Source organism: Bufo bufo, chromosome 3 (assembly GCF_905171765.1).
Source record: "Bufo bufo chromosome 3, aBufBuf1.1, whole genome shotgun sequence".
NCBI classification, from domain to species: Eukaryota; Metazoa; Chordata; class Amphibia; order Anura; family Bufonidae; genus Bufo; species Bufo bufo.
This window is the reverse complement of record NC_053391.1, coordinates 157,454,265-157,475,296: the sequence shown is the minus strand read 5'-3', so window position 1 is coordinate 157,475,296 and position 21,032 is coordinate 157,454,265. Positions and strand designations below refer to the sequence as shown.

Genomic DNA, 21,032 nt, shown 5'->3' with positions numbered 1-21,032 from the left:
TCCGGTGGCATCCTGAAAAAACTGATTCAGCATTTATTTTATTTACATTTTTGCGGTCTGAGCATGCGCAGACTGCAATGCCGAATCCGTTTTGCCGGAACACTCGGGGCCGGATCCGGCATTAATACATGTCAATGGGAAAAAATCCCGGATCCGGCATTCCGGCAAGTGTTCCAGAATTTTGGACGAAGATAAAACCGCAGCATGCTGTGGGATTATCTCCGTAATGAAAAGGCAAAAAGACTGAACTGAAAACATCCTAATGCATCCTGAACGGATTGCTCTCCATTCAGAATGCATTAGGATAAAACTGATCAGTTATTTTCCGGTATTGAGCCCCTAGGAGGGAACTCAATGCTGGAAAAGAATAACGCTAGTGTGAAAGTACCCTTAAAACACATCTATCAGTTATTTTAATACAATGAAAAGACATTAGAAAGTTTAGAATATGTTTCAGTCTAAAAAGCAAAGCGTGAAAGTATAAAATAGCATTACTTGTGATATTGATGCAGCATTAACATAATAAATGACTGATTTGTAATAAACTGTAGTCAGTTTCGCAAGACAATGACACTTGGATCTACTTTCTTCCCAGTATTGCACCAAACAACTTTTCGGTTGCTTTGACTTTAATGTCCCTGAAGCCACAGTCTGTAAGGAGCTTGGTATATTCAGATGGTGTCCGTTCTTTGCCTTCTGTCTTGACCAACATGCATAGTGAGTACAACTGGGAAAACACCGGGCCACTTTTGTCTTCATTTAGAAGGAGTTCAACTATCAGCACTCCACCACCTAATGATTACCAAGAGAAAAAAACAGTGGTGATTATTTGTCACAATTGTAAGAAAGAACCATGCGACGTTCTGATTTTTTTCTTTGTGGTTTTTATTTTCTGGCCTGTCTGATGATCTGGAGTGTGATCAATTTAAAGGTCTGGTTTAATTTATGGTCCTCTTCTGGGGTCTGGATTAAAGGGAGTCTCTCACCTCCATATGGCCATATACAGTGCTTACATTGTCTTATAGCGCACATGAATGTAATGGTACCTTTGTCTTTTTCTTTACACTTGCAGAAGCTGGAAAAACGAAGTTGAATTCGTATGCAAATGAGCACTCGCAAGTGCGGAGGGGCGGCGTTCACTGTGTTGGAGCCCAGGCTGCTCTGCCTTTTTTTTATTGTTTCCCCTCACCAGCCTCTGCATATGCCCGCCCTCCTATTCCCTTGCGTCATCCTTCGGTCCGGCCGAGATCCCACGCCTGTGCACTGCCACACTGGGTCGGGACATGCGCACTGCGATGCCCATTGTGGGCACGGCATTGCTTTAGCTACTGTGCATGCGCCGGCGAACGCCCCCTTGCCGCTGGTTTCGCGCCGTTCACCGGCGCAGTAGTTAAAGCGATGCCGTGCCCACAATGGGCATCGTAGTGCGCATGCCCCGGCACGGCGAGGCAGTGCGCAGGTGCGGGATCTCGGCCAGACCAAAGGATGACGCAAGGGAATAAGAGGGTTGGACATATGCAGAGGCTTGGGCGGGGAAACAATGAAAAAAGGCAGAGCAGCCTGGACTGCAACACAGTGAACGCCACCCCTGGGCACTTGCGAGTGCTCATTTGCATACAAATTAAACTTCATTTTTCCAGCTTCTGCAAGTGTAAGACAAAGGTACTATTACATTCATGTATAGGTGTGCTATAGGACAATGTAATCACCGAATATGGCCATGTGGAGGTGACAGACTCCATTTAAGTTTTGGGTCTGGTCTGAGGTATGAACGCATTTGGAGACCTGGCGTGTCAGTGTCGGGCATGTGCTCACCGTTACAGCTGTGTATTTGTAGCATGTGTCCACTGTGTGAGTTCTGTGTGTGGGTCATGTGTCTTCTGTATGAACTGTTTGTGTGGCATGTGCCCACTGTGTGAGCTGCATGTGTGTGGCATGTCCCCACTGTGTGAGCAGTATGTGTGTGGCATATGCCCACTGTATGAGCTATATGTGTGTGGCATGTCTCCACTCAGTAAGTTGTGTGGCTTGTATCCACTGTATGAACTGTGTGTGCAGCTTGTATCCACTGTGAAGCTTGTCTATAAAAATGGCTAAAAATAAGTAAAATATTTTTTAACTATTTCATGACACGTGTTATAAATGTACCGTGCAGTGGGAAGTGAGTGCCGTACATCTATGGTGAGCTGCACAGCAGTTGAGCTTGCTCAATCAATAGTAGGGACTCGGCTGCTACTATTAGTCGGGCCCCTGATATATCCGCTGGCATATGTGATAACTCAGATGCCGGTGGATTAAAAACCTCCAAAAGAAATGGCACAGCCACATTTGCTTCTATTGTAGTCATCTCGCTGATACTGTGGGCGCCTGCTGAAAATGTGACAGACCTAGGCCAAGCTCGGCTGCCCTTTGCTCTGTGCAAGCAACTCCAGTACAGTGTTTGTTCTCCAGAAGGAAGGCACACAAAACCACAGCCATATGCAAGATCTGCAGGATTAAATTCAGCTCTGGGTATTGTAGGAAGGAACAAGGTGTCGTCATTGATGGGCGATATGTGTTACCGAGGTTGCTGGCCTCAGTAAGGTAAGAGCTGTTTTTTTTTCCTGGCATCCGGACCCCAGCAGGTGTTTTTTGACTTACCAGATGTGCAAACGGCCGACTACCTGACCGTAAAAGGTGAGATTCTGACAAGACTGGGGGTAAATGTGTTGGTCCGGGCCCAGCAGGTGCATCAGTGGGAATTTAACCCGGCTGAACCCGTCAGACGGCAGAATTATGATCTGCTACAACGGTTGCAAAAATGGCTGCAGCCTGTCGTACTGAGTTGCAATGCTATTCTGGACCGTCTGTTAGCGGATGTGTTCTGGAGGGCTTTGCCGTACACTCTTCAGCACTGGATCGGCTAGGTGTCTCCTGGTAATGCCCTAGAGATGGTCGACCTGGTGGAGTGCTATGAGGCCACCAGAAATCTACAGGGGGGTTCTTTGGGGAGGGGGTTAGTTAAACCCTGGAAATCTCCACCCTCGATCAGGCGGCTATTGCCAACAAAACCTGCTTGGGATATATTCTCTACAGACCCAGCTCCACTGGACTGTTGGCGGTGTCAAGAGCCTGGTCACATAAGGGCAAACTGTCACCATTGGGGGGAACCCATGGACATTAACTTTGGCTACGGCCCCTCAATGTATGCCAGGAGGTTGTGTGCAACCGGTACCCCCGAGACAATAGACAACAGTATACTGATCGATAAGTCGGCGTTGTATGCATCCATGGAGACTTAAAGGACTATCCCACCGCCCTGGTGTGTCTATCCACGGTGGCCGGCAGGTGGACTCATGAGGTGGCCGTCACCACAAAGTTACATTATGAACTAATAATTGGGAGAGACTTCCCCGGTTTCCTGTCACTGTGGCCTGAGGTGAGAGTCACCAATACCCATGAGACAGGGATAACCCTAGCAGAGTGGCCCAGCTCAGGGGGGAGACCAGAACCATGGGAACCTGAGACCAAAGGGCCAGCGGTAGGGGTGACCGCCACTTCGGTGGAAAAGGGGGAGACAACCCTGTTAAGTGTGATGGTGGGAGACGTGGAGGACTTTCCGCCGGGTCCGGAGTTGGCAGACTTCAAGTCTCTGGAGATAATTTTGGTACAGCACAGCACCAGGACCCGACTCTATCTCAAGCCTGGGAAAATGTGGTAGTAGTTGAGGGAGAGCCGCAACATCCGGGGGCCGAGTCTATGTTCCCCGTTTTGTGGTTCAACAGGAGATGCTGTATTGGGTAAATCAACTACGGGGTGAGCATATTGAACAGTTGGTGGTGCCCAAGGCGTATCGCAAGCTCATGTTTGAGATAGCCCACCAACATGTTCTTGGGGGACACCTGGGACAACAGAAAACGCAGGACTGGATTCTACAGCGGTTCTACTGGCCCAGTGTGTTCAGAGAGGTGGACGAGTATTGCAAGTCTTGCCCAACCTGCCAGATAACCAGCCCCCAGCCACATTTCTGTAGTCCACTAGTCCCTCTCCCGATTATTGAGGTTCCTTTCGAACGGATCGCTATGGATCTCATAGGCCCAGTACCAAAGTCCGCTAGAGGGCACCAACACATCTTGGTAGTCCTGGACTATGCCACTCAATACCCGGAGGCAGTGCCGCTGCAACATACCTCGGCCAAACTCATAGCCAAAGAGTTAGTGGAGATGTTTTCCCGAGTGGGCCTACCTAAAGAAATTCTGACCGACCAGGGGAACCCTTTTATATCAAAAGTCATGAGGGAACTCAGTAAACTAATACAGATCAAACAGTTGCGGACGTTGGGCTATCACCCGCAAACGGATGGCCAGGTAGAAAGGTTTAATCAAACCTTGAAAAACATGTTAAAGCGGGTGGTGTCTAAATAAGGAAGGGATTGGGATCTGCTGCTGCCCTATCTTATGTTTTCAGTGTGAGAGGTGCCCAAGACCTCTACAGGGTTCTCGCTCTTCGAACTGCTGTATGGCCGACATCCGCATGGGTTGTTGGACATAACCAAAGAGGCGTGGGAACAACAACCCACACCGCATAAAAGTGTGATTGAGTATGTCACTCAAATGCAAGAGCTGATATGGACAGTGTTGCCGCTGGTTAGGGAACATATGGAGGCATCCCAGCGAGCCCAGAGTAGGGTCTATAATCGCCAGACTCAGGTTCAGAATTTTAACCCGGGAGATCGGGTTTTGGTTCTGGTGCCGATGGTGGACAGTAAGTTCCTGGCTAGGTAGCAGGGTCCCTACGAAGTGCTTGAATTTGGGGAGGTAACCTGCAAGGTACTCCAGCCCGGGGAGACAAAGCCGGAGCAGGTGTACCATGTAAACTTGTTGAAACCGTGGAAATATACTGAGACCAGTACGGACAACAATCCCCGGCTGGGTTTTCTGGGGGTAGAGTTTCCAGTCCCGCGGTCTGATACGAGGCAAGCAGTTGCCACAGTAAAGATTGCTGACAACCTTTCCTCAAAACAGACTCAGGAGGCCAGGGAGTTCGTCAGCAGAAACACGGATGTGTTTTCGGACCTCCCTGGACGCACTTCTATCATCCGACATGACATTGTCACTGAGCCTCAGGCCAGAATCCGATTAAAACTATACCGGGTACCTGAGGCATGGCGACAAGCCATCTTGGAAGAAGTACAGCTGATGTTACAGCTAGGTGTCATCGAGGAGTCAAAAAGTGAAAGGGCCAGTCCGATAGTCTTAATACCCAAGCCGGACGGGACATTATGATTCTGTAACGACTTCTGCAAAATAATGAGGTTTCCAAGTTTGAAGCATATCCCATGCCCTGAGTGGATGAGCTTATTGAGAAGTTAGGCCAAGCCTGGTATTTTTCTGTGATGGACCTCACCAAAGGGTACTGACAGGTACCCTTGACTGAGGCTGCCAAGGAAAAAATGGCTATCATCACACCAGAGGGCTGTATCAGTACAATGTATAACCCTTTGGTCAACATGGCGCTCCCGCCACGTTTCAAAGGCTAATGGATATTGTACTCCGTCCACATCGTCGGTACGCTTCGGTGTACCAGGACGATATCGTTATCCACAGCACCGACTGGGAAAGTCACCTACCTAAAGAACAGGCGGTAGTGAACTTCCTTAGGAAGGCTGGCTTAACCGCTAACTAATGTTGAGCGAGCACTAAAGTGCTTGTGTGCTCGGGTGCTCTGGCCGAACACATCGGTATGCTCGTGTGTTCTACCGAACACAATTGAAGTCAATGGGAGAACCCCAGGCACCGCTGCTCGGAAGAGAAGAGGGTGTGTGGTTCATAACAAAAGGTTAGAAATTAATGGAAAACCCATCAAAATGGTTTGGAAACAGCATTAAGAGAATAGCTGGATGCGTCTTAGACTCCTATCATGTACGACATACAATAGACAACCACACAAAGGCTATATGCCAAAATCCAGGTATGTGCAAGCCATCAATCTATCCATGAGACAGATAACAGCCAGCATACGTTACAATAGCAGCCTTGTGCACTATGAGATATTCCAAACCAGCTCTCATCTGACTGAGAACCAGTAAACCTCAAAGTTATTTTGCATCTGTTGGATGGCTTGGGTGGACCTGCACACCTAGATCAATATCATTAGGGCGACAAAAAGTTTTCTGATTGTCCTAACATAATATTCAATAACCTTTCTATACAGTTTTGTCATGTAAAAACTAATTTGCATAAACATGGGCATATGGGAAAGACATGCAAATGAGCAGAATCTTCCTTGTTTTTCAGCTGTCATAAGACTATGAAAACCAATATATGGTGCTATTGAGTTATGAACAGCACCATCGGCTTCACAGTCTTATGACAAAAGTAGACTAGTAGTTTTGTCAGAAGACTGTGAAACCAATATATGGCGCTGTTCATAACTCAATAGCGCCATCTATTAGTTTCATAGTCTTCTGACAAGAATATTAGACTGAGTCTTATGACAAGCTTAATAGTGTAGACTTTTGCATGGAAAATTTGCAATAAAAATTTGCGATTAAAATATTTGCGATCTACACTGAGTTATTACTCAGCTTTCCGAGTGTCAGATATCATCACTGAGTTATTACCCAACTTTCCCAGTGTCAGCTTTTATCACTGAGTTATTTCCCAGCTCTCCAAGTGTCAGATATCATACTGGTGTAGATCGCAAATATTCTAATCGCTAATTTTTATTGCAAATTTTCCATGCAAAAAGCTACACTAATAAGCTTGTCATAAGACTCATAGTCTAATATTCTTGTCAGAAGACTATGAAACCATTAGATGGCGCTATTGAGTTATGAACAGCACCATCTATTGGTTTCATAGCCTTCTAACTAAACTATTAGTCTACTCTTGTCATAAGACTGTGAAACCGATAGATGGCGCTGTTCATAACTCAATAGCGCCATCTATTGGTTTTCATTGTCTTATGACAGCTGAAAAACAAGGCAGATTCTGCTTATTTGCATGTCTTTCCCATATGCCTATGTTTATGCAAATGAGTTTTTACATGACAAAACTGTATAGAAAGGTTATTGAATATTATGTTAGGACAATCAGAAAGCTTTTTGTCGCCGTAATGATATTGATCTAGGTGTGCAGGTCCACCCAAGCCATCCAACAGATGCAAAATAACTTTGAGGTTTACTGGTTCTCAGTCAGATGAGAGCTGTTTTGGAATATCTCATAGTGCACAAGGCTGCTATCTCTCTCATAGATAGATTGATGGCTTGCACATACCTGGATTTTAGCATATAGCCTTTGTGTGGTTGTCTATTGTATGTCATACATATTTGGAGTCTAAGACGCATCCAGCTATCCTCTTAATGCTGTTTCCAAACCATTTTAACCACCTCCGGACCGCCTATCGCAGGATTGCGGTCCGGAGGTGGCAGCCCTGCGCTCAGCAACGCAAATACGCGTCATCTCGCGCGAGCCGAGATTTCCTGTGAAAGCGCGCACACTGGCGCGCGCGTTCACAGGAACGGAAGGTAAGCGAGTGGATCTCCAGCCTGCCAGCGGCGATCGTTCGCTGGCAGGCTGGAGATGCGATTTTTTTAACCCCTAACAGGTATATTAGACGCTGTTTTGATGACAGCGTCTAATATACTTGCTACCTGGTCCTCTGGCGGTCCCTTTTGCTTGGATCGACCACCATAGGACACAGGTAGCTCAGTAAAGTAGCACCAAACACCACTACACTACACTACACCCCCCTGTCACTTATTAACCCCTTATGAACCACTGATCACCCCCTGATCACCCCATATAGACTCCCTGATCACCCCCCTGTCATTGATAACCCCCCTGTAAGGCTCCATTCAGACGTCCGTATGATTTTTACGGATCCACTGATACATGGATCGGATCCGCAAAACACATACGGACATCTGAATGGAGCCTTACAGGGGGGTGATCAATGACGGGGGTGATCACCCCATATAGACTCCCTGATCACCCCCCTGTCATTGATCACCCCCTGTCATTGATCACCCCCCTGTAAGGCTCCATTCAGACGTCCGTATGATTTTTACGGATCCACGGATACATGGATCGGATCCGCAAAACACATACAGGCGTCCGAATGGAGCCTTACAGGGGGGTGATCACACCATATAGACTCCCTGATCACCCCCCTGTCATTGATCACCCCCTTGTAAGGCTCCATTCAGACGTCCGTATGATTTTTACGGATCCAATGATACATGGATCGGATCCGCAAAACACATACGGACGTCTGAATGGAGCCTTACAGGGGGGTGATCAATGACAGGGGGTGATCACCCCATATAGACTCCCTGATCACCCCCCTGTCATTGATCACCCCAGTGTCATTGATCACCCCCCTGTAAGGCTGCATTCAGATGTCCGTATGATTTTTAGGATCCACGGATACATGGATCGGATCCTCAAAACACATACAGGCGTCTGAATGGAGCCTTACAGGGGGGTGATCACCCCATATAGACTCCCTGATCACCCCCCTGTCATTGATCACTCCCTTGTAAGTTTCCATTCAGACGTCCGTATGATTTTTATGGATCCACTGATACATGGATCGGATCAGCAAAACACATACGGACGTCTGAATGGAGCCTTACAGGGGCGTGATCAATGACGGGGGTGATCACCCCATATAGACTCCCTGATCACCCCCCTGTCATTGATCACCCCCCTGTCATTGATCACCCCCCTGTAAGGCTGCATTCAGATGTCCGTATGTTTTTTACGGATCCACGGATACATGGATCGGATCTGCAAAACACATACAGACGTCTGAATGGAGCCTTACAGGGGGGTGATCACCCCATATAGACTCCCTGATCACCCCCTGTCATTGATCACCCCCCTGTAAGGCTGCATTCAGATGTCCGTATGTTTTTTACGGATCCACGGATACATGGATCGGATCCGCAAAACACATACGGACATCTCAATGGAGCCTTATAGGGGGGTGATCAATGACAGGGGGATGATCACCCCATATAGACTCCCTGATCACCCCCCTGTCATTGATCACCCCCTGTCATTGATCACCCCCATGAAAGGCTGCATTCAGATGTCCGTATGTTTTTTACGGATCCACGGATACATGGATCGGATCCGCAAAACACATACGGACATCTGAATGGAGCCTTATAGGGGGGTGATCAATGACAGGGGGGTGATCACCCCATATAGACTCCCTGATCACCCCCTGTCATTAATCATCCCCCCTGTCATTGATCACCCCCCTGTCATTGATCACCCCCCTGTAAGGCTGCATTCAGATGTCCGTATGTTTTTTACGGATCCACGGATCGGATCCGCAAAACACATACGGACGTCTGAATGGAGCCTTACAGGGGCGTGATCAATGACGGGGGTGATCACCCCATATAGACTCCCTGATCACCCCCCTGTCATTGATCACCCCCCTGTCATTGATCTCCCCCCTGTAAGGCTGCATTCAGATGTCCGTATGTTTTTTACGGATCCACGGATACATGGATCGGATCTGCAAAACACATACAGACGTCTGAATGGAGCCTTACAGGGGGGTGATCACCCCATATAGACTCCCTGATCACCCTCCTGTCATTGATCACCCCCTTGTAAGGCTGCATTCAGATGTCCGTATGTTTTTTACGGATCCACGGATACATGGATCGGATCCGCAAAACACATACGGACATCTCAATGGAGCCTTATAGGGGGGTGATCAATGACAGGGGGATGATCACCCCATATAGACTCCCTGATCACCCCCCTGTCATTGATCACCCCCTGTCATTGATCACCCCATGAAAGGCTGCATTCAGATGTCCGTATGTTTTTTACGGATCCACGGATACATGGATCGGATCCGCAAAACACATACGGACATCTGAATGGAGCCTTATAGGGGAGTGATCAATGACAGGGGGGTGATCACCCCATATAGACTCCCTGATCACCCCCTGTCATTAATCATCCCCCCTGTCATTGATCACCCCCCTGTCATTGATCACCCCCCTGTAAGGCTGCATTCAGATGTCCGTATGTTTTTTACGGATCCACGGATCGGATCCGCAAAACACATACGGACATCTGAATGGAGCCTTATAGGGGGTGATCAATGACAGGGGGTGATCACCCCATATAGACTCCCTGATCACCCCCCTGTCATTGATCACCCCACTGTCATTGATCTCCCCCCTGTAAGGCTCCATTCAGACATTTTTTTGGCCCAAGTTAGCGGAAATTATTAATTTTTTTCTTACAAAGTCTCATATTCCACTAACTTGTGTCAAAAAATAAAATCTCACAAGAACTCACCATACCCCTCGCGGAATCCAAATGCGTAAAAATTTTTAGACATTTATATTCCAGACTTCTTCTCACGCTTTAGGGCCCCTAGAATGCCAGGGGCATATTGAGTCCATGAAAGATTGAAATTTTTGTCCCAAGTTAGCGGAAAGGGAGACTTTGTGAGAAAAATAAATAAATAATCAATTTCCGCTAACTTGTGCCAAAAAAATAAAAAATTCTATGAACTCGCCATGCCCCTCATTGAATACCTTGGGGTGTCTTCTTTCCAAAATGGGGTCACATGTGGGTTATTTATACTGCCCTGGCTTTTTAGGGGCCCTAAAGCGTGAGAAGAAGTCTGGGATCCAAATGTCTAAAAATGCCCTCATAAAAGGAATGTGGGCCCCTTTGCGCATCTAGGCTGCAAAAAAGTGTCACACATCTGGTACTCAGGAGAAGTTGGGCAATGTGTTTTGGGGTATCATTTTACATATACCCATGCTGGGTGAGATAAATATCTTGGTCAAATGCCAACTTTGTATAAAAAATTTGAAAAGTTGTCTTTTGCCGAGATGTTTCTCTCACCCAGCATGAGTATATGTAAAATGACACCCCAAAACACATTGCCCAACTTCTCCTGAATACGGCGATACCACATGTGTGACACATTTTTGCAGCCTAGGTGGGCAAAGGGGCCCACATTCCAAAGAGCACCTTTCGTATTTCACAGGTCATTTACCTACTTACCACACATTAGGGCCCCTAGAATGCCAGGGCAGTATAACTACCCCACAAGTGACCCCATTTTGGAAAGAAGACACCCCAAGGTATTCCGTGAGGGGCATGGCGAGTTCCTAGAATTTTTTTATTTTTTGTCACAAGTTAGCGGAAAATGATGATTTATTTTATTATAATATTTTTCTTACAAAGTCTCATATTCCACTAACTTGTGACAAAAAATAAAAACTTCCATGAACTCACTATGCCCATCAACGAATACCTTGGGGTGTCTTCTTTCAAAAATGGGGTCACTTGTGGGGTAGTTATACTGCCCTGGGATTCTAGGGGCCCTAATGTGTGGTAAGTAGTTTGAAATCAAAATTTGTAAAAAATGGCCGGTGAAATCCGAAAGGTGCTCTTTGGAATGTGGGCCCCTTTGCCCACCTAGGCTGCAAAAAAGTGTCACACATCTGGTATCTTCGTACTCAGGAGAAGTTGGGCAATGTGTTTTGGGGTGTTATTTTACATATACCCATGCTGGGTGAGATAAATATCTTGGTCAAATGCCAACTTTGTATAAAAAAATTGGAAAAGTTGTCTTTTGCCAAGATATTTCTCTCACCCAGCATGGGTATATGTAAAATGACACCCCAAAACACATTGCCCAACTTCTCCTGAGTACGGAGATACCACATGTGTGACACTTTTTTGCAGCCTAGGTGGGTAAAGGGGCCCACATTCCAAAGAGCACCTTTCAGATTTCACCGGCCATTTTTTACAGATTTTGATTTCAAACTACTTACCACACATTAGGGCCTCTAGAATCCCAGGGCAGTATAACTACCCCACAAGTGACCCCATTTTGGAAAGAAGACAGCCCAAGGTATTCGCTGATGGGCATAGTAAGTTCATGGAAGCTTTTATTTTTGTCACAAGTTAGTGGAAAATGAGACTTTGTAAGAAAAAAAAAACACAACATCATTTTCCGCTAACTTGTGACAAAAAATAAAAAATTCTAGGAACTCGCCATGCACCTCTTGGAATACCTTTGGGTGTCTTCTTTCCAAAATGGGGTCACTTGTGGGGTAGTTATACTGCCCTGGCATTCTAGGGGCCCTAATGTGTGGTAAGTAGTTTGAAATCAAAATCTGTAAAAAATGGCCGGTGAAATCTGAAAGGTGCTATTTGGAATGTGGGCCCCTTTGCCCACCTAGGCTGCAAAAAAGTGTCACACATGTGGTATCTCCGTAGTCAGGAGAAGTTGGGCAATGTGTTTTGGGGTGTCATTTTACATATACCCATGCTGGGTGAAAGAAATATCTTGGCAAAAGACAACTTTTCCAATTTTTTTATACAAAGTTGGCATTTGACCAAGATATTTATCTTACCCAGCATGGGTATATGTAAAATGACACCGCAAAACACATTGCCCAACTTCTCCTGAGTACGGAGATACCACATGTGTGACAATTTTTTGCAGCCTAGGTGGGCAAAGGGGCCCACATTCCAAAGAGCACCTTTCGGATTTCACCGGCCATTTTTTACAGATTTTGATTTCAAACTACTTACCACACATTTGGGCCCATTTTGGAAAGAAGACACCCCAAGGTATTCGCTGATGGGCATAGTGAGTTCATGGAAGTTTTTATTTTTTGTCACAAGTTAGTGGAATATGAGACTTTGTAAGAAAAAAAAAAAAAATCATCATTTTCCGCTAACTTGTGACAAAAAATAAAAAGTTCTATGAACTCACTATGCCCATCAGCGAATACCTTAGGGTGTCTACTTTCCGAAATGGGGTCATTTGTGGGGTGTTTGTACTGTCTGGCCATTCTAGAACCTCAGGAAACATGACAGGTGCTCAGAAAGTCAGAGCTGCTTCAAAAAGCGAAAATTCATATTTTTGTACCATAGTTTGTAAACGCTATAACTTTTACCCAAACCATTTTTTTTTTACCCCAACTTTTTTTTTTTATCAAAGACATGTAGAACAATAAATTTAGAGAAAAATTTATATATGTATGTCGTTTTTTTGCAAAATTTTACAACTGAAAATGAAAAATGACTTTTTTTGCCAAAAAATCGTTAAATTTTGATTAATAACAAAAAAAGTAAAAATGTCAGCAGCAATGAAATACCACCAAATGAAAGCTCTATTAGTGAGAAGAAAAGGAGGTAAAATTCATTTGGGTGGTAAGTTGCATGACCGAGCAATAAACGGTGAAAATACTGAATGTCAGAAGTGTAAAAAGTGGCCTGGTCATTAAGGGTGTTTAAGCTAGGGGGGCTGAGGTGGTTAAAGGGGTTTCCATAAATTTCTAACCTTTTTTTATGAACCAGACAGCCTCTTCTCTTCCGAACAGGGGTGCCTGGATTTCTTCCATTGTATTAAATTGTACTCGAGCACCTGAAGTATTCGGCCGAGCACTCGGGCTGCCGAGCACAGCGATGCTTGAGCCGAACAGCAGTTCGGCCGAGCATGCTCGCTCAACACTACCGCTAACCCAAAAAAGTGTGCAATAGGGTTAGAAGAGACCAGGTATAGTATAGTGGAGAGAGTACCTGGCTATCAAGTGGGCACTCAAGTCTCTCCGCTATTATTTGTTGGGGAGAAAGTTTCATCTGGTGACCGACCACTCCCCTCTAAAATGCATGAGCCAGGCCAAGGACAGAAATGCCCGGGTCACCCGGTGGTTTCTGTCTTTGCAGAATTTCAAGTTTTCGGTGGAACACAGGGCAGGCAGGTTACTAAGAAACACGAATGCCCTGTCCCGAGTACACTGTTTAATGTGTGTCCACCCCCTCAGGGTTGAACAAAAGGGGGAGGTATGTAGGAAGAGACAAGGGGTCGTCATTGATGGGCGGTATGTGTCACTGAGGTTCCTGGCCTCGGTGAGGTCAGAGCTGTTTTTTCCCCCTGAAATGTCATTATTGCAGTCTGACACTTCAGCTGGTTAGTATGGCTGTAAAGCTGATCCGGGACAGCTCTTACTAGCAGTAGCCAAAGTGCTGGGTGGGTTGCTGCTCCCCACGTTCCAGGCCGGGTCTTGGGAGGCTTATAAAAAGCAGTCAGCACTGTCAGGTGTGGTGGACTGTCCTCTATCTCACAGTGAAGCTGTGGGGTCTCTGTGTTTTGGGATCTGAAGATGTGTGCTGTGCTAAAGGGCTGAGAGCCGCATGCTGAAAAACAGGCCCCTAAAGCCTGATGGGGACCGCTGATGAAAAACTGCTAACAAGGTGAATGTTTTGTTCTGTGGACATTCCATGGTGTGAATGAACACCAAGACTGTGAACTGTCATTTTGTTTTGGCTTCTGTGTGAATAAACACTGAACTGTTAAAGTTAAAAACTTTGTGGTTGCCTCTATACTACGTCCGCTAACCTGCCTACCAGAGTGAATCCCCACAGTATTTAAACACAAACATAGGTACCAGGGCTTTATTGCAGCACATGAGGCATGAGGAAAATAGAACTTGCTAGCATTCTCATTCTCATTCAGAACAAGTTTGTCCTCCTTCTCCTGGTCTTCTTTGTGACAGTCAGCCCGCATCTGTGAGATGAGGAAACAGCTCTCATTGTGGGAACACTGTGTTTGTGTAAATGAAGTTAAATGATCTGGACTGACATTCTGCTGTTTGGCCACAAGATGCCGCTGTTCCTAAGCACAGCAACACTGCTTTTAATGTGACCAGAGCTGCAGCAAAGTGGAGCTGATCGTGTCCATGACCCTGATCTTGTCCAGAGGAAGGAGAATTGCAGCCAGGAACGCTGATAAGAGCTGAAGAGGAAAGTAACATACACTGCGGTACCGCATGCTTCTTGGAGTAGCCTTTGTTCAATTCACAGTCACCAGCTGATGCAGAGCAGACCCGGGTTGGTAAGACTGATTGTGCATGCACCTCATTACAATGTTGGCGCCTAGAATTCTAGAGACTGAGACTAGGCCTGAAGTCAGTTAGTTAGCGTTTCTGTTCACACCGGAGAGCTGATAAGCTTCACCACAAACTCAAGCCAGGGTAGCGTGAATTCAGAAGAAATATTCAGGCACGTGCTACATGACCAGTTATTGGAGGGGGAACACTATAGAGTATAATGAGATTGTAAGCTGTTGTGCTGCACCGCAGGCTAGCCCGCACCACGAACCCAAACAGATGTTCCTTATTTTTAGTGCAATAACAGGTAAGGCGTGGCTGTTTTATTTGAGCCCGCCAGTAGGTAAAATACTGATCTTACCTCCAGCATCCACTGGAGCGCCCCCGCTGTACAATACAAGGGTCTCAGCCTTCTGGCTGGGTGTATGTAAATTGATTTGTGTGTTTCCAGCATTTGTGGTCTTCCTCGTTCGTGAATTCGCTGTATCCTGGGGAGCCCACCCCGGTACAGGACATACACATCCCCAAGCAGTACTGTGTCCTTGTCATCATTATCAGCTGCTTCTTCTCCTGCTCAGACTCTTTCTCCTTGTCCTCTGATTCATCTTGAGGCATTTATAAGGGAATATATGGCCATGAGAAAACTATTCTTAAGGCTACTTTCACAATAGCGTTTCTATTTTCCAGTATTGAGATCCGTCATAGGATCCCAATACTGGAGAAAAACGCTTCCGTTTTGTCCCCATTCATTGTCAATGGGGACAAAACTTAACTGAACAGAATGGAATGCTCCAAAAAGCATTCCGTTCCATTTGGTTGTGTTTCCATACTGTAGAGCAAACCGCAGCAAGACGGATCCATCATGACCCACAATGCAAATCAATGAGGACAGATCCGTTTAACTCTGACACAATCTGACACAATAGAAAACAGATCCGTCCCCCATTGACTTTCAATAGAGTTCATGACAGATGCATGCTGAGCCATGCTGGAATCAGCAAAAACGCTAGGGCGAAAGTAGCCTAAACCAGCAATTAGCTGAACTCCCACTTGGCCAAGTTTTTGGCGGTTTAGTTTCTGCCATACCACTAAGGGTTCTTTCACATGAGCGGATACCGTATGTGGAATCTGCTGCGTGAAAGAGAGCCAAAGCCCTCTCCGGGACTGCAGAGACACAGAGCATTAACATGATTGATAATGCTCTTTGCCTCTCTGCACTGGTGTACCGCCCATAGCGGCAGACCACGCAGTTGCTATGGGGCCCGGGAGTTTGAGGGGCCTGGGCTGGCTGATTGGCCCCACCCCCTTTCCAATCGAAGTACGTCTCCCTTCCTCCTTGGCCCTGCAGCCACCCACCAAATCCTTTCCTGTGCTGTCCTCTGCTGCTTCCCCTGTCTAGTATCGCTACAGCAGCAGAGCACTATGTGTGAGAGAGAGAGAGCCCGGCAAGGTTAGCAGCTCTTCATGGCTCTAACTTCCTGACCTCCGACCAGTGACCTGGAGAGCCCTGGCCTGCAAGGTAGTGTAAATTCCATGAGCTGTTGGGATTTCCACGCCGCACACTGCACATTCTATATGACCGTTATCTAATCGATCACACGCTGAGCTGCAGAGGGGGTCACACTAGGGTGCTGACGGCTGGTTAAAGCGATGTGTGTTATGTGGGTGTAGCAGGGAGTTAGTAGTTGTGCTGGTGTGTGTGTGTATGAATATATATATACTGTATATACACACAGACCTTTTCACAGCTTATTTACCTCACAGTAGCTTCCCATACACTTCAACCCCCCCCCCCCCATAGACCAATTCTGAGTTTTGCTATGGGGCCCCATGATTTCTATGTACACCCCTGCCTCTCTGTGATATTTTTACTACAAAATCACAGGGAGGTAAAATTGTCACTGTGATTTTGTAGTAAAAAGGTCACAGAGAGGCAAAGAGCATTATCAATCATGTTAATGCTCCGTGTCTCTGCTGTCCGGGATGGGGCTTGGCTCTCTTTCACGCAGCGGATTCCACGCACGGGATCCGCTCGTGTGAATGGGCCCTAAGGCCTTAGTCACACGTCAGTCAGTGTTTTGGTCAGTGATTTTCATCATTGATTGTAAGTCAAAACCAGGAGTGGAGGCTACAGAGAGATAAGGTATAATGGAAAGATCTGTACCTGTTCTGTGTTTAGACCTGCACCTGGTTTTGGCTTAAAATCACAGATGAAATCACTGACTGAACATGAATAAGGCCTCATGCACACGACCATTGTTTTGTTCCGCATCCGAGCTGCAGTTTTTGCGGCTTGGATGCGGACCCATTCACTTCAATGGGGCCGCAAAAGATACGGACAGCAGCTGTCCGCATCCATTGCTCCGTTGCGTGGTCTCCCAAAAAAATATAACCTGTCCTATTCTTGTCCGTTATGCTGTCCGCGATCCGTGTTTTGCGGATCCGCAATGGTCGTGTGCATGAGGCCTAAGGCCTTAGTTGTAAATGTGGTACACTTTTACACCTTCGCCTAAATTACATTTTTCTGGAGTGCAGCCAGGGCGGTATCTTGGGATCCTGTTAAGGCATAAGTTCTGGACCCTACAAGCCTCTGTTTTTTTCCCATCGCACCGTGTGTGTTTAACCACCACCTGCCCCTTATTAGGCCGAATGCACACGGCCGTGTTCCGTGGCCGAGAGCGGTCCGTGGTATGCTGGCTGGATTCCTGTTCAGAGCAGGAGCGCACGGCGTCATTGGTTGCTATGTGTATTACTGTAGTGCAGCGGCGGCATGAAGTGCACGGCGTCATAGCAACCAATGCTCTGAACAGGAATCCAGCCCGGCTTACCACGGACCGCTCTCGGCCGCGGAACACGGCCGTGTGTATTCGGCCTAAGGGACACTTTTGGGAAGTTGTTGGAATATGAATGTGTTTTTAATACACTCTTTGTTAACACTGTCAACCATGCATTTACCCAAAACTATGTATATCAATGTCACTTTGACATTTTTTGCTATTGCTGTCATTGTGTTCAAGAGCTTAGGGAGAAAAGCAAAAAATAAAATCATAGAAAAAGAGAAAATCTTTAAAAAAACAAAAATCTGAGTCCTAGGAGACTAGAGGGTGTTATATACCAATTTTCAGGGAAATTGGAGGTAGATTTGACATGGATCTGAAGAAAACTTTTTGAAAAAATCTGTGAACCTGAAACAAACTCTCAAACAGTCTCAAAATCGGTTGAATAAGTAAAGGCATTCAAAAGTTATTACCACATAAAGTGACAGGTCAGATTTGCAAAATTAGTCTGTCAGGAAAGTAAAAGCAGTGTCTGGAAGTGGTTAAATGTACCCCATGTGAAAGTATTATTTCACTTTCTGAATTTATTTCTGAAATGTTGGTGTTGATTTTGAGTACACTGCATTAGTACTTTGTAGTTTACCATATGAAACATTTTGTATCTATACAGTAGGGCGCAATTAATTAGTAGTATCTCCTACATATTTAAACCTATGAACGCATCCCTTCAATACTGCATATGTCACTGCCTAAAAGAAATGGGAATGGAGAATGTTTTCTTCAGAATCCTTCAGCAGTGCATCCATGGGCTTAAAGGCTCCAGGAATTAAGACAATGAAAATACTTAACTATTACTTTATTATAAACATATTTTCAAATACCTTTTGTTATTTGTAATGGCTCGTTTTGTCTGGGGAGCGATCATCAGGGGAAGAAAAATGGCCACTGTCCCATTAGTTAACACAAAACCTGTCCTGATCACACATGAGGACAAGTTACTTTACAACACTGAGGTAAAGAGTTGCCTCCTCCTCCTCTCTACTTGTCAGGGATTATGATCCTAAATACAGATGATAAGAACTTTAGCTAAATCTCTGGGGAATTTAGTTCATTAGAAGACATGAAGTACAGACAGGATGGACAGGACAGGCAGTGGTAATGTAGGGCTGTGGTAATGGAAACTGTAAACAAGTGCTGCTGCTTATTAGCCACACCTCACTTTCCTCTTATGTCTCCTCATCATCTCCATTCCCACAGAGATTCACCTGTATTCAGGATCATGATTTCTGACAAGCTGAGCAAAGAGGAGGATAAGGAAGCACTATGGCTCATTGTGGTGAAGTAACTTGTCCTCCTGTGTGATTAGGACAGGTTTTGTGTGTACTGATAGGACGGCGGCCATTTTATTTCTCCTAATGATTAAGTATTAAATAAATATATATATATATTCCTGGAGAACCCCTTTAAGGCCTATAAATCATACCTCAGCATAGAAGTAATACACAGTTGAGCCACATTAATATGACCACTTCCTACTTTCGACGGCAGTAGGTAGCTCATGAAGAAAGTCACACGTAATGAGCTGGCTAGGTGAGTATATAAGGTGTGAGATAGGCTATCTGCACACATATCCCCCTTTGCTGTCATGCGTAAAAAGGGTGATTTACCAGAGTTGCAAAAATGGATGAATATTGGCTTTCAGGCCAAGGGTAGCAGTATTTCAGAAACTGCACAGTTTGTGAACTGTTCGTGAAAGTGTATAAGGAGTGGACAATTGGCACCACTGCAAGTAAATGACATGGAAACTACAGAGCACCATATGCCATTGATGTTAGAGGTGAATGTTGGCTGCGAAAGTGTGCAAGAGTGCCCTGACATGGTACAGTAGAGCAGATCACCGCCAAAAAGAACCAGATGGCTACCAGACACGTGTCTAAAACAACAGTTCAGTGAACCCTACTGTTTATGGGGATCCAAAGCAGACAGATGGTCACTGCACCTCTGCTAACAAAGTTGCATCTGCTGAAAACGCCTCAATTTTCCCAACAGAATTGGACCTCTGCTGATTGGCAAAGGGTTGGCTTCTCTGATTAGTCAGGTTTTCTGCTTCATTTAAACATGGACATTGCCATGTCAGATGAGAAACATCAGAGAACAAACACCCTGTAACCATTGCTGGAAGAGCACAAGCTGGTGGTGGCAGCATTATGGTCTGGGACAGTCTCTGGGCCTGCTGATCACTCTCAACCGATTTGGGTATAAATACATCCTTGCAGTTCATGTACATGCTGATTGTCTTCCTTTGGGCAGATTGGATCTTCCAGCAAGACAATGCGACATGTCACGTGGCTAGAAATGTCAGACATTGGTTGGAAGAGCATGACAAAGGGTACTACCCTGGTCCTCTAATTCCCCAGACTTGAACCAAATTAAGCATCTGTGGGACCACCTCAATCGCTGTGTTCACTATGTAGAGTGCACTGCAGTCCACATCTGTGACAACTTACATGGAGCTTATCGAGTCACCCCTGGCCTGTCTAGCTGCTGTCCTTGCTGCTCAATGGCGATTACTATGGATATTAGCTGATGTTCATAATAATGTGACTCGACTGTGTATATTAAGAAAACATATATAAATAGGTATTTTTCTTAGTTTTTTTGTTTATTTTTTTATGGTGCTTGCTTTGTTTTTTGGGGTGTTTTCTGTAAAATGGCTTGTAAAAATGTTTCCGTAATTTTTCAGCTTGAATTTTTTTTTTTCAGTGTACAGTATAGCAAAAAATAGTGTGGTACTGTGTTAGCCAGAAAAATATATGTGATTTAACAGTGTCAGACTGTGCAGGGACACTCCCAGACTGGTAACACCCATCTGAACGTTAATTGCAAACTCAGCATAGCATCATAGGAATAAGCAACACTTGAACCAACACTATGAAAAAAAAAATCTAAGATAGAAAAAGAAAATAGGAGAGAGATGCATGCCTCCAGGGAGATCAGATCTAAACTCTCACCAGTCCTAAAAAAGCGAGGGAGGAGGCACTCTAATGCAGAAAAGTAGTTTTATTCACCCAATGTGGGATAGCAATGTTTCAGCTGCTCAATGCAGCCATTTTCAAGCTGAAACGCTGCTGTCCCATATTGGGTGAATAAAACTACTTTTCTGCATTGGAGTTCTGCGTCCCTTGTGGCTTTTTCACTCTTGGTTTCCAAAACTAAACGCAGAAACCTGACTGTGTGGTTGTACCCTTAGTATATACTGGGGACTTGTATTTTCCCTTCCCATGTGCATAGCCTTACATTTGTCAGTGTTAAACCTCATTTTCCACTACTCTGCCCAAGCCTCCAATCTATCCAGCTCCATGTGTAGCAGTATACTG

At 45.5% G+C, this 21,032-nt stretch overlaps 1 protein-coding gene across 1 annotated transcript in view; it reads right to left on the bottom strand.

Annotated features, from left to right (window-relative positions):
* Nucleotides 1–323: 323 nt before the first annotated feature.
* The window catches only part of LOC120994867 (acetylserotonin O-methyltransferase-like), a 393,295-nt gene continuing 372,586 nt past the window's right edge, over nucleotides 324–21,032 (bottom strand). Inside the window, exon 8 of the mRNA XM_040423734.1 lies at nucleotides 324–792. Coding sequence (XP_040279668.1) covers nucleotides 581–792 — 212 coding nt within the window. The 3' untranslated portion in view covers nucleotides 324–580. The remainder of the gene's footprint in view (nucleotides 793–21,032) is intronic.